Below are 12617 nucleotides of genomic sequence, written 5' to 3'. Positions count from 1 at the left end.
AATGTTCTTTGGAGTTTTATTTGAATGCAATTTGAGTCAGGCTAGGACTTGCTACTGTTGAGACTTTTCTTTATTGTGAAAGAAGGTTTTAACATTTTTGTATGTTTAGTAATGCTTACTAGGAGACTTGCTTCCTTGTGAATTCTCTTGCTTTGATATAAATGTAATTGAAATTTCCTTAATATTTTCTTAACTTTTAGTTTAGTTAAATGTGTGTTAGGTCATTTTAAAACAAAACATTTTAAATAGTATAATTGAAAACCTTTTCCTCTTCTGTCTGATTTTGTTTTGGCTAGAATGCTGTTTTTCTAAAATATGCAGTAAAGATGTCTTACAAATGAAAGTTAGGCAACATATTGTTAAATAGAATTTTTTTTGGTAACAGTTAAGAGTTTAGAGCAAGTTCAGTGAACACATGAACTTCTTTTAATAGGGCAGAGGGAAGGAGAGAAAGAAAAACTTTTTGAAATTAGGTTTGAAAACAAATGGGAGTATTTTTTAAAACCTGGACAGTAAAACCAGCTGGCTTCTAAGTGTAGAACATGCCACTAGTTTTCAAAGCCTGTAATGTTCCTTTTTCCTGCATTCTTTGTTTAGAATGGGGCCTTTGTCTGTTCAGGGGTTAAAAAAATACTCTTGCAACATTTACTTCCTTTTTCAGTCCCCTGACTTTCATTACAGTTACTCACCTGGAATTTACTGGCCTTCTTAAATATGGAGCAGATGCTTTTCCCAAATACATATACACTTTAAACATTCCCCACCCAAACAAAAAAAACTTCTTAGTCAACAACCATGCACATTTAACTCTGTCTTTAACTTTGAGGAGCCTATTCCTAGATTATAAGATAGCATTAGTATTCTTACTGCACCTCTGAGTATGCACCTTACTGCACCTCTTACTGCACCTCTGAGTTGAGGCCTACCCTGTCTTTTCAGTACTTTTGATTCCTCCTGAATGTAAACATAAAGTACGGTCAGATAATAATAAAGTTTGTGTGTACACTTGGAGGAACTGCCTTTTTAAATACACAAATGATTGTCAGAAGCTGGGAACCTGATCAGTTGTGTTGGTGTATGTGCACATAGTAGTAAGGAACTTACATTGCCTGTTAGGCATTTTTACATGCTGCTGGTAAAAATACTAATGTACCTTGGAAGATACCGGTATTCTTTAAGGCTTCTTTGTTTCTGGCAATAAGGTGGTTTTTTTCAGTGCCAGAGTGTCTGATTCTGGACGTATCCACATACCCTGCAGTCTTGACTGATGTTCTGTGATGAGGAAGACTCGTAATTTTTGCCTTGAGATGCTGTTTGTTGTATATGCTGGTTTATAAGTGAGTTTGTGGGCCAGGAGGAGAGAGTGCACATGGCTCTCGAATGTTGTGATTTGGTCCATTCCATTAATCTTGGTGGAAAATCCTTGGTTCCAGTCTCAGTTTTAACAACTGGTGGATTTTGAGTGTAGAGTGTGTAGATATTCCTTGCTGTGGAGCCTGCACCTGGGTGAAAGCTGTAAGTGCTAGGCTGGGTGAAAGTTTCACTCTGTCTCTTGCTTTGTCTCACTGTTCCCCAAAAGAAGTACTTATTCATGGCAAGGAATTGGCAGTCCTACCTCAGCACTTAGAAGTTGTCTGTAAAGAAGGTCTTTTAAGGGAAGGAGGTACGTGCATTAAACTTGGGATGTTCACATCTTGAATGAAAGGGCATTTTGTGGAGACAACTCCTCTGCTGATTTATTCAGTCTTTGAAGAAGCTTGTGCCTGCATCCAGAGGGAGTTCCAGAGCTGTGAATTCCGGCAGTGGGCGGAACCTTTTTGCAGCTCTAGCATGCAAGCCCAGAGGAGGGACCACATCCAATGTGTTTTCTCCTTGGTGCTTCTCATAGGTTAATAACTCGAGTGATTCCCTACTTGGAACACCAGCTTTCATGGATGACTCCAACACCTGATGCCTCTTGTATATTGCATATGGGAAGTTCTTTGTGTTCAATTCAGAGCTGTTTTGGCAAATCACCTTACAAATTTTGTGTAGAGTGATGGCTTTTGGGTATCTTCCCCTTGGCTGCAGATAAAATGATTTAACTGGGCTAGTATGCTCAGTTCTGATCTATGCTAGTAAAATTATTTTGGTAAATGAGTCAATCTCTTGTTCTCATCTGTAAAATGGGAATGGGTTTTCTGAAAAATGCTTTGAATCCTTTGAGTGAAAATCTTTGCATTTGAAATGCTATTACTGAAGGGAGTTTTGTAAATTTGGTTAAATACTTGTACAGAGCTTTTGTCACCAGGATTTTTGCTTGCAAATTTCTCCCACCTTTACTTCCAGATCCTTGGAAAAGGTAGCTTTCAGTTTGATTCCTTAGGCCTGATGTGTCACAGCAGAAGGTTCATGTTTAACAAGGAAGGGGTTTCTCAGTTTGGTGTGTGGATTGTTGCTGCTTTTTTTTCTCATGTTGGTAGTGGAGACTGCCTAGCTCTCTTTTGCTGCAATTGGCAGGTTCCTTAAGGAGCAAAATGGGAGTCCCATTAATAAATCATAAGTAAACAGGACACTGAGACATTTTTAAGGCAAAATTAAGGTAAAGGTATGGGAAAGGAAAAGTAGTCAGTTTCTTGTTAACAGTATTATTGTGGGGTTTTTGGATAGGCATGTGTGTCACATGATACAGCATGCTGTACTTATGTAGCATAGGTTTGTGTTTGTGGGATTATTTCCTCAGCACAGTGTCAGTGTACCACTGATACCACAAATTTGTAAATACTGTTCCTTCTTCCTGAGTGGAGCAACAGTGGGGTTTTTTTATTCAGTTTAGCTTGTTTTGGTATAGCTGACCCATTGTGTGAACATAAAGTGGACTGACCAGAGGTCAGTTAGTGTGGAGATGTTTCTGTGCAGGTCACTGTGTTATTGAGGTCTGTAATTGGGCCAGTAACATGGGAGTGCTGCTACAGCTCTTTTTGAGAGCTGAGCCCAGGCTGGTAAAGGCTGTCTGGTAAAGGCTGTGGAGACTATTGGAAATACTTTAGTGACCCTAATCTTGTTTCTAGTCAATGTGCTTTTAACAGAAGAACTAAAGTATTTCTCTTAATGTGCTGATGTTTGGTGACCTTTTCTTTAGTGTAGCAATGAAGGGCTATTTTAAACCGTGGCTGTAAGCACAGTTCTGTAGCAGCTCTGGCCCGGGGTCACTCATGCTGTGTTGATTGCCTGGCTGTGCTGCTGCCAGGTCTCTGGCGGACACTGCATCTTGCAGGTTTCTGAACTTGGCTGCTTTACAAAAACTGCTTCCTGTGTGTCTCTTCCTTTTCCTGCTGTTTTTTTCTATTACCAGTTTTACAGCTATGCAGTGTGCTGTTCAAACAAACCCATTCATTGCACAGGTCTGTTGTATACTTTTACATAGCTGTAACTTTCCTTCAGTGACAGTCTGCATCTCTGCTGTGTAAGAAATGCAGTGTTTGCCAGGAGCAGTCATGCTTCACATGAGTGCATTGGAGTCAGTTTTCAATAAGAAAAAGAAGTCAAGCACAAAAAGTACATATTTGCATGATCATGGGGGTAGGATGGGGTGGGAACCCTGTGGTGAGAGAACACCAAGTTGATTAGCCGCATCTTGCTCATTCTATTTGGCATAACTCATCTGAACCTTGTTTGGGTGGTTTGCAAAAAGTGGAAGCTGCGTGGACGTGTCTGAGTGTTCTCAAAGTTATGTATGAGTCTTTGCTCTCCTGGGGGTGGATTGGTAATTCCTCTTCATTTAGAGAGGGCTTTGCAGACTGTGTAACACATCAGTGTTCAAGTTTTACTTAGAGAAATCATTCTGTAAAAGAGTTCTTCCTATTACATAATAAAAAATTGTGTTTCTAAGTTTCTGAAATGAAATGATTTTGATGTAAGGTGGCAAATGGCCTCAGATAAGATTGTTGCATTGCAGGTTTGCTTTCCCTTTTCTTTTGGCACATTAGTGTTGTCTTTGCCTGACCACTTGAGTCTATTCTAAAAATACAGCAAATGGAGGCAGTTGGTAACTGTTTCAGTTGCCAAACTTTTGTCCAAGCTGAGAAAGCAGCCAATGTTCCTTGGTCTGTATACCACTAAATAAAACAGATAATTTTTTAATGGGGTTACAGTGTGTGCACATAACTTTATTCCAAAGTAAGGAATGCTAATGTAATGCTCCCCTCTCTTTTTTTAAGCAGTGCTTAAAGAAAAACAAACCAAACCTCCAAATCCCAATTGGAAAACTGATTATGGAGCCAATATATTGGTACCTATACAAATGAAAACCATTCCTCATGATTTAGTGTTTGTGACCTGAAAGTCCAGAACACTCAAATCTGTTTTACGGGTCAACTTCCAAGGATGTGTAATGTTCTTCAAATTGAAAAGGGATTTGCTATGGATCACTCTCTCTCACTTCCGGCCTACTTTGAAGCTTACTGTATTCAGGTACCCCATCTGAAAGGAATAATATGTGGTGTCTTTATACAGGAAGCCAAACTGTCTACCTCTAGTTTAGATTATAAGTAGTTCTGGACAGTGACTGTGATTTTGCTGTGCATTCCATGGTGCCTGTCTTGATAGAGTCCTAAGTAGAGCCTGAAACTTCCGGTCTAATTTAATTTATGAAGTAGCAAGATGGTAACTGCTTCAGGATCTGAACTGAGGAATGCCTGGAGAGCCAGGCTTTAATGCAGTTATCTGCTGAGCCACCTCAGAGAAATACAGAATGCAATCTCCAGCAATGTCTTAAAAAAATCAATTGTGTAATTCTCTGGGAACAGAGCAATTGGAGGTCACAGATTTAACACTGGATTTGGTGTTTAATCTTAGTGGGAGTCACTTCCATGTGGTGTGAGTTCATTGTGGGTGGAGATGTTTGTGCAGAAGATAAACTACACATTTCTGATGTGATGCAATTGGGACAAAGTTCTTCCTAAAAGTTAAAGTAAACAAATGAGCCATCTTTTCCTATTCCCTGATAGGAAGCATGGAAAATTTTAGTGTATGCAATTTTTTTTTTTTTTTTTTTGGTATTGTGCAGAGGTTGGACTTGTTTGCTGGCTTTGTGCAGAACACTTAAACCTGCAGAATGAGCACTCCATCAGTATAATTTAACACTTGACAAACAAGCAGTACAGGCATTTAAAGTACCTGAATGTGAAATTGTAATTGTCTGGTAGGGGTGGAAAGTAGGAGTAATAGTTTCCATCATAATGCTTTGACCTACTGGTTGAGAAACAGTTCCATGCGTAGATGATAACATAGTGAAAGCAAACATGTTATTTCACAGTGGGAAATTTCTGCTAGGATTTTAATCCTAGGAAGACCTTTTTATGTTCCAGGCATGGAAAGTGTAAAGTAGTGCTTTCTTCATGCAGCACTTAAACACAGACTAAGTGCATGAATGGCTTTGGCTTCTTTTTCTTTCATTCTGGTTAATATTTTACATTGCCGTTTGTAAATTCAAGCAAATAATGTTGTATCAGGATAGACCAGTGGTTCCTTTAGCCCATTTTTAATTGATAATAGCTGTTTTTAAGATCTTCCCTTTCTCTTCTGTTTGCCAGTGTTAAATTTTTGGTTTCTTGGTAATGTTTTGGTCAAATTAGGACAAACTTCTTCCATGTTCCTGAGTTGAAATGTAAACCAAAACAGCTCTACCTGGCTGCCCTCTATCTATTGCAGGATGACCATCACAGCTGTGGGAATAAGCAGCTTTAGAAATAGAAAAAATGGGTTTTGCAGAACCAATGCCAGATAACCTGTGAGAGAATCTGTTTCACCAGTAAAGTAGCTGAAGGAAGCAGTTCTGGAGTCTTGACTAAAGAGTTTGAAGAAGTTACTTAATAAAATATTTCTGGAGAATGTGCATTTTCCCCCCATGGTGACACTCATTTTAAACGTGCCTTGATTTTTTAGCTTTTGAATTGAAATGCAGCAGCTTTTTGCAATAATAAATTCAAATGCAGAAAACAATTGTTTAAAAAGCAGTGTACTTTCTTTTCCCACCCGATTTAAATCAAAAAGGTAAAATCTGGTAGTGGAAAAATGTATTAGCTCTTCTAAATAGCTGAGCTGGTCGGTTCTCTGTTGAATCAAAATTGACCCCTTCTTTTTTAATGAACATTTAATTTGATAAAGAAACAACTTTTCTCAGCTTGGCTTTCTCTGATAGGCTTGGATCTTAACAGTTTACCACGTACCATGGTTCGTATCTTGGTGACCTGTATTTTGAGTTTTGCTCCAAGTCCTGAATTAGCCTGCTCAGATGATCCTACCCTGGAGCAGCTTCTGTGCTTCTTCAGCTCTTGTTTTAAGGTGTGACTCCAGAAAGGGAGGTCTGTTCTCAAGCTTTCCCACATTGAATAACAATATAAGTAATTTACATGTACAACCAGGGTCAGTCCTCTTCTCTTTGTCTTTCTACCCCCTGGCCTCACAGACCCTCAAGTTCCCAATGCCTTTTCTTTCCTCTGTGACTCTCTTCACTGGCTGTTCCAAGCAGCAGAAATTTATGGTGTGTAAAATTAATGGGTCTGCTATCATACCCTTTTGTATTTTGGAGACAATCGAAGTTGTATTTTATTTTTGTTTTCTGCCCTTGCAGCAGTGCACTTAGCATTTTATTTTAATTTTCTCAACATATTCGTTGGGTATTTGGAAGTGTAATATTATTTCTGTAAATTCTGCGGTAATTCATAGTTGTTAACAATTTTATTTCATTCAAATCTAAGTGTTGTATTTCATAGCATCCCTCTTTCAGTGACCTGCTGGGTTGGAATTAGAGTTGGAATATCCCATTTCTATGGCCCTACCCTGGGATGGTGTTTCTTTTTTTTTTTTTTTTCTTTTTTCTTTTTTTTTTTTTTTTTTTTTGGTTGTTGTTGTTGTTTAAGCCCTTTAGCTTAAAACATCCATATTTTCTAGATTTAAAATATGACAGCCAAAAACTTAGATAACATCTTCTGATGTCTAGGTCGATTGTGAAGCAGAGCACTGGTGTTACATTTTAACCTTTCAGCTGCTTATGTGGGACTGAGGGTGGAGTCATTAGGGATAAATTCTATATCAGCACTGCAGTGTAGGAATACACTTTGTATAAATTATGTGTATTAGCATGCATTGCACAGTAATTTATTCTGTGTGCTTCTTTATCAGATTGCCACGCTTCTTGCAATATCTTCTTAAAAATGGTTTCTTGTAGAACAAGTTTTATGCAACAGAAGTGCCATAGCTTTTTATCCTGTGTTGACTGGACTGTTATTAAAAGCCAAAAAAGAAAAAATTGGAAGGTTTGCCAGTGTTTTTGTCATTCTGATATTCTTGTATTGTATTTTAAAATCAAGTAGACTTCATTCATTTGACACTTCTTTTAAAAATCTTTTATAGTGTGCCGCTCAAATAAAAGTCCCTGGGTCTGTCTGACGTGTTCCAGTGTCCATTGTGGAAGGTGGGTACAGTGTTAGTGTGCAAATCTTAATCACACCTTTATCTTTCTCCTTTGTTGCTTGACTCTGAGGCAGTTTGTTCTAAATTTCCCTGAAATAAGCCTTTCATTATCTCATTTAACATTGTATGTTTATGCTTAACATGGTTCTTTGCTACTTTATGAGAGTCCAGAGATTATAGTCAAGATACAGGGGTTTTATTTCATTGGGTTTTTAAAGTAAAATGGACAGTAAATTTGATTTCTCAGTTCAAAAAGTGTGTGGAGAACTGATAGTTTAGTAGGTTATTGTAAAGTTCCATTCTGTGGAAGATGTTGCTTTTGTGATAAGATAAACACAATAAGAACTGTTCCAAAGCCACAAGTTGGCACAGATTATTTTGAGAGAAACAGCAACTATTCAGCTGAGACTGAAAATAGCTTAAATGTATTGCAGTGTAGTTTTGGACCTAAAGTTATTGCCACAGCATCTAAGAAGTAGCTGCCATCAGACAGCCCTTCCGACTTCACCTTGATGTCTGTATTAGTTGAAGCACACCAAATAAATTGTGGAGGAATTATACAGTCACTGCTGTTATTTATATGTCAGGATAATTGTAGAAAATGTGCTGCTCCATAAATGTTTGAGATGCACATATTAGTGGAATGCAGTAAGTATTGACATTTAGACAGTATCTGAGACGTGGACATGTTTTCTTCTGTTGTGTAACATCTGTGCTGGTGTGCTGTTATTCTGGGAAAGCATCATTAAACATAGTGATTTTGTCTTTTAAAGTGGTTTGAATGAACTCCAGGTTTTGGTTGTTTGATCTGGATATCACTAAGTGCTACAGTTTTAATAATGTGTCCTATTAAGAGTTTTTGACAGTGACCCTTTTTTTCCCCTCTATTTATATATTTAATAAATTTATACTTGATGGGAGTAAGAGAGGGGGAGATGATACTTCATGGTATGCAATGATGTGCAATAAATAATTGGAATATTTTAATTGTTACTAATCTTAAAAATTACTACTGTCTCCAAATAGCCTTTCTTATGTGCAGTTGGTAGATATTGAGTCAGTTATTTATGCAGGTTTTCTTTGTCTTTCCAAATGGCTCCCATCCTTAAAATGGAGAATAATTGAATGAGAAGATAAAATACACCTTATAGGGCTCTTATTTTTTTTTTAAATTAAAGGTCCTTAATTTCCTAGATATCAAACTTTGAGCATGAAAATGCTCATTGTGTCAGCAAAAGAGCTGCAGGATTTTAGATTTCTTATTCCCTTATGTAACCACAAGCTCCAGAGCCCAAGTTCATGAACTCAATGTCTGTAAAATTAAATCATGCTGCAGAATGGGGAAGCTGAAAATGGGAGTCAGCACTCTGTTAAAGGGATCCCAAACACAAGGGCTGGGGGAGAAAAGAAGAGTATCTGTGAAGGCAGTACAGAGAACTTAAAAGTGCACTACAGGTATGGGAAGAGGGCGTTCAGGATTTTCTCAGTTGGGGAAGGGCATTAGTCTGTTAGAAGCATAGATCCTGGGATTTGGTCAGGGAGATGGGAGGGGCTTGTTTGGACCACAGGAGAGAGTAAAAGGGGAAAACATTAGAAAATCTGGCCAGTGTTTTCACACAAATGAATTGTCTTTTTAATGCTGTTGTAAATATTGGATGCTTTTTTATTCCTATTTTTTTAATGAATGTTGATTAGCTGTTTAGAAGCATAAACTTCTTTCTTTTACCTTTATTTTAGATATGTGAATGGCCATGCAAAAAAGCATTATGAAGATGCACAGATTCCTATGACCAATCATAAGAAAACAGAAAAACAGGAGAAAGTTCAGCATACTGTGTGTATGGATTGCAGTAGTTACAGTACATACTGGTAAGGGTTTTTAAACACTGTAATTTGTCAACTTTTTATATACTAGAAGGTGAAAGCATCAGATTCTTGTGCAGCATTATATTACACACATTTTTGAGCATTTTATCTTTTGCTTTCCAGACCTGTCTTTTTGGAACACTCTGCTTTTCCATGTGTATTGCAGCATTGTACAGTTACTGGCTGTAACTAAACTCTTACAGGTCAAATGTCTTAAACAGAGAAGAAACCTTTTGAAATAAGTGGGTTTTGGAGTTGCTTCTGTTTGCTTTGGGGTATGTGGAGGCCCAAACCTCTTAACTGCAAAAGCTGTTTGGTTGGCGTTGCTCCTTCCATCAAGCTGGTGAGCCTTTCACATGTCCTTTATTTGTCAGGATTCAGAAGGTAAACTATGAAACTGTAGTTCCTGCCCAAGAGATCTGAACTTGAGTTGTGTTTGTGCATGTACTTTCTATGAGTCTGGGAAAGTGGCTGATCCTGTTGGGAAGCAGCATCAAGTCTCTGGAGTAAGAAAAACAATCGCAAATGTTTCCTTAAACAGCACAGTGGCCTGGGCTGATTCCTTCTGTGGGGTTCTTACAGTGTGATATGCACTGTTTAGGGAAACTTAATATTGATGCTGCTAATGTTGGATTCCCCATGGTCCTTGTTCCCAGAGGGCAAAGATGGGGAGTCAATGGAAAGCACTGCTTTTTGCCTCAGCATCCTCCTTCCTCTTCCCCCTTAAGCAACCCTGTTGACAGGTGCTTCCCCATTTGCAGCTGCTCCATGGTTTCTGTGTGGTGTTACTTGTGCAGTGTGCCAGAGCAGGATTTGAGCAGTGTAAATCTCGGGGAAATCCCTATTACGGTCTTGTAAAATTACGTGGCTGCTCTAATGGGTATTTTATTCAAATAGTTGTATGTCTTTTGGGTAGCTCATTCGGGGAAAAAAAGTATGTTTGATGAAGTAGTTTTATGAGGAATGCTTCTGTAACAAATACTTTTATTCTCTGCAAGTAAAACCCCAGTTATATGATTTCACCTGAAGAAATGTTGTTCAGAGCAGCTCGAAAACTGCTCAGATGGTGGAAGCAGCTGTAGGTATTTAAGCACAGACTAAAGGTTTGAGTAGCTTTGCGAAGTAGGGGAATTTTGCTTTTATTTGCATTTTATTTTAATGATTGGCATTTTTATCTGCTCCTATGTGAATATATGAGAAAACAGTCAAGTTTTCCAAGGGGTAAATATGCACAGGTTACCAGCATTGCGACAGCCGTGAGAAGCTAGTTTCACTTTCCCAATCAGTACTGGTAGCAGCTGAGTTCTGTGTTGTGGCTTTTTGTTTTGTTTGAATTATGCCCTGTTTGAATTATGCCCTGTCTTCCAGTCATTCTGAAGGTAATAATCTGGGGAGGAATTTTAGCAGGGTATTTGAAGTCTTTGATTATATCTCCATTATGACAAATAGTGTTCCGAACTTGCTGAGGCTTGGTGAGTTACAGCAGCAAGTCTGAGCACCCTGCTGACCTTATCCCAAACCCTGTGTGGGCAAACCTGGTATCCCAAACCTTGGTATTGCAAAATACCAGCAGCCAGACTGGGGGCTGCGGGATCTGTTACTGATCCCAGCCGTGCTGGGCAGGGCAGGCAGATCTGCACCTGGGGAGGTGTGTGTTGGTGGCAGCACAGAAGGGAAGCAGTTCAGCATGTGATGTCTTTTCTGCTCTAGTCGAGGGCTGAGTCATCTGTGGATGAACTGGAAATAATTGTAGCCAGCTTTGCCTTGGGGAGTTCCTGTTGTGTCGGTAATTCACCAGCAAATTATAACTCCTGTGCTAATGTGAAGGTGAAACTGCTTTTGAAACTTGTTATCTTTACTTTCATTTAGGATATTTCAGGTTTTTCCCACATGATAATCAGGGAAAGATACTTGAATTTGTTACTGTGGCCAGTTGAAATGCGCACAGAAGTTTAAAGATGAAACAGAAGGCATCCGGATCAACTTTTCCCCCTTTATTTTGGACATTACTGTGGAGGCTGCTCCCAGTTAAAGCTAATAGTTGGGTAAATTTGAGACATAATTAGGTATTGTGGAGAGTGAATGGGCTTTCAATAGCTTTGAAAGGCCCATTTGTGAACTGCAGTGTAGACATGAATCCAGTAGACAGTCCTAAGTTTATGCCGTGGTGGTTCTTTTAAATGAACTTTTATGTAAAGATGAGTATTTTATGCTACCAGGGTGGGCTGCCTCAATAATTTGAAAGTCAGTAAAATACCATCGTAAGACTTAATTGCATTTTATTTCTACTGTAAAAATAATGCAGATATTTTGATGAAGTGCTGACTTTTGTATTTTTATGTGCAGTTCTGTTTACTGCACGAAGTTGAGTATGATGCTCTTATTCCATTTTTATCCTGTGGATCCCAGTTTACTGTGTTCCTTGGCTTGCATGATAGTATCAGTGAACAGGCCTGTATGAGCTTTCTCAGAAGGCAGCATTTGATCCTTTGTCTTCCTTTGGCCGTGCCATAACCTGTAATGCAGTCTTTCCAGAGGGTTTTGTTCTTTGCTTACTCAGTCCTCCTATTCAACTGCTCAGTTTTACCAGTGGAAAAGTATGTTAATATTTTGTTATGAGAGTACAACTCTCTTCTTGATTCTTTGATCACTTTTGAGACAAAAGATACAATATTAAACACTCAGACTAAATTATGTTTGAGACCTTAACTGCTGAGAGAGTCCTGAATCCCACTTTTTGGAGGTAATCAGCCTTTCAGTTAGTTCTAAAGTACTACACACAAAGAGTTTGCAAGAAGTACAGATCTTTTTTGTCTTCAAACTGTCATAGGGTGCTTTCTCTTTCTGTTAGGGATTTTTTTGTGCACAAGAAGTAAAATGATACATGTAAGAACCCCACTTTCCTGAAAGAGGACTCTTGTAAATTGATTTTCTCTGTGCTAGTGCACAGACAGTTGGCACTGAAGAAGAAAGGCTCCCCTGTTGATATATTTGCATAATATGTTTCCTGTGTTCATTTATTCCCAGACACAGTCTGCAGGTCAGATTTCTCATCCATTACCCTCCTTGTTATCCCTTAAAGGGACACAGCTGTGTCAGGGCTGTGTGTGTGTTCCTGGCTGGTGTAAAAATAACCTACTGTCAAGGACTTAATTCTTTTTTAGTCTCTGTGAAGAGGGTTCTCTTTAAAAAACAAACCCGACTTACTGTGCTGGTGCCATGAGCATTGGAAAATGAGATGGCTCAGTCCTATTATTTTGCATTCTACAATCAGTGAAAATAAGAAGAGTAAAAAG

The 12617-nt window shown here is 38.6% G+C and overlaps 1 protein-coding gene across 4 annotated transcripts in view; it reads left to right on the top strand.

Moving 5' to 3' along the window:
- Positions 1-12617, top strand: part of USP3 (ubiquitin specific peptidase 3) — a 41760-nt gene that overhangs the window by 10430 nt on the left and 18713 nt on the right. For all 4 annotated transcript variants that reach the window (XM_038147634.1, XM_038147635.1, XM_038147637.1 and 1 more), the window contains 2 exons: positions 7396-7456; positions 9193-9324. In XM_038147634.1, the coding sequence (XP_038003562.1) occupies positions 7396-7456; positions 9193-9324 (193 nt within the window). The remainder of the gene's footprint in view (positions 1-7395; positions 7457-9192; positions 9325-12617) is intronic.

The sequence above is a fragment of the Motacilla alba genome, chromosome 10 (genome assembly GCF_015832195.1).
Source record: "Motacilla alba alba isolate MOTALB_02 chromosome 10, Motacilla_alba_V1.0_pri, whole genome shotgun sequence".
In the NCBI taxonomy this organism is placed as follows: domain Eukaryota; kingdom Metazoa; phylum Chordata; class Aves; order Passeriformes; family Motacillidae; genus Motacilla; species Motacilla alba.
This window is presented reverse-complemented; position numbering and strand designations above follow the sequence as displayed.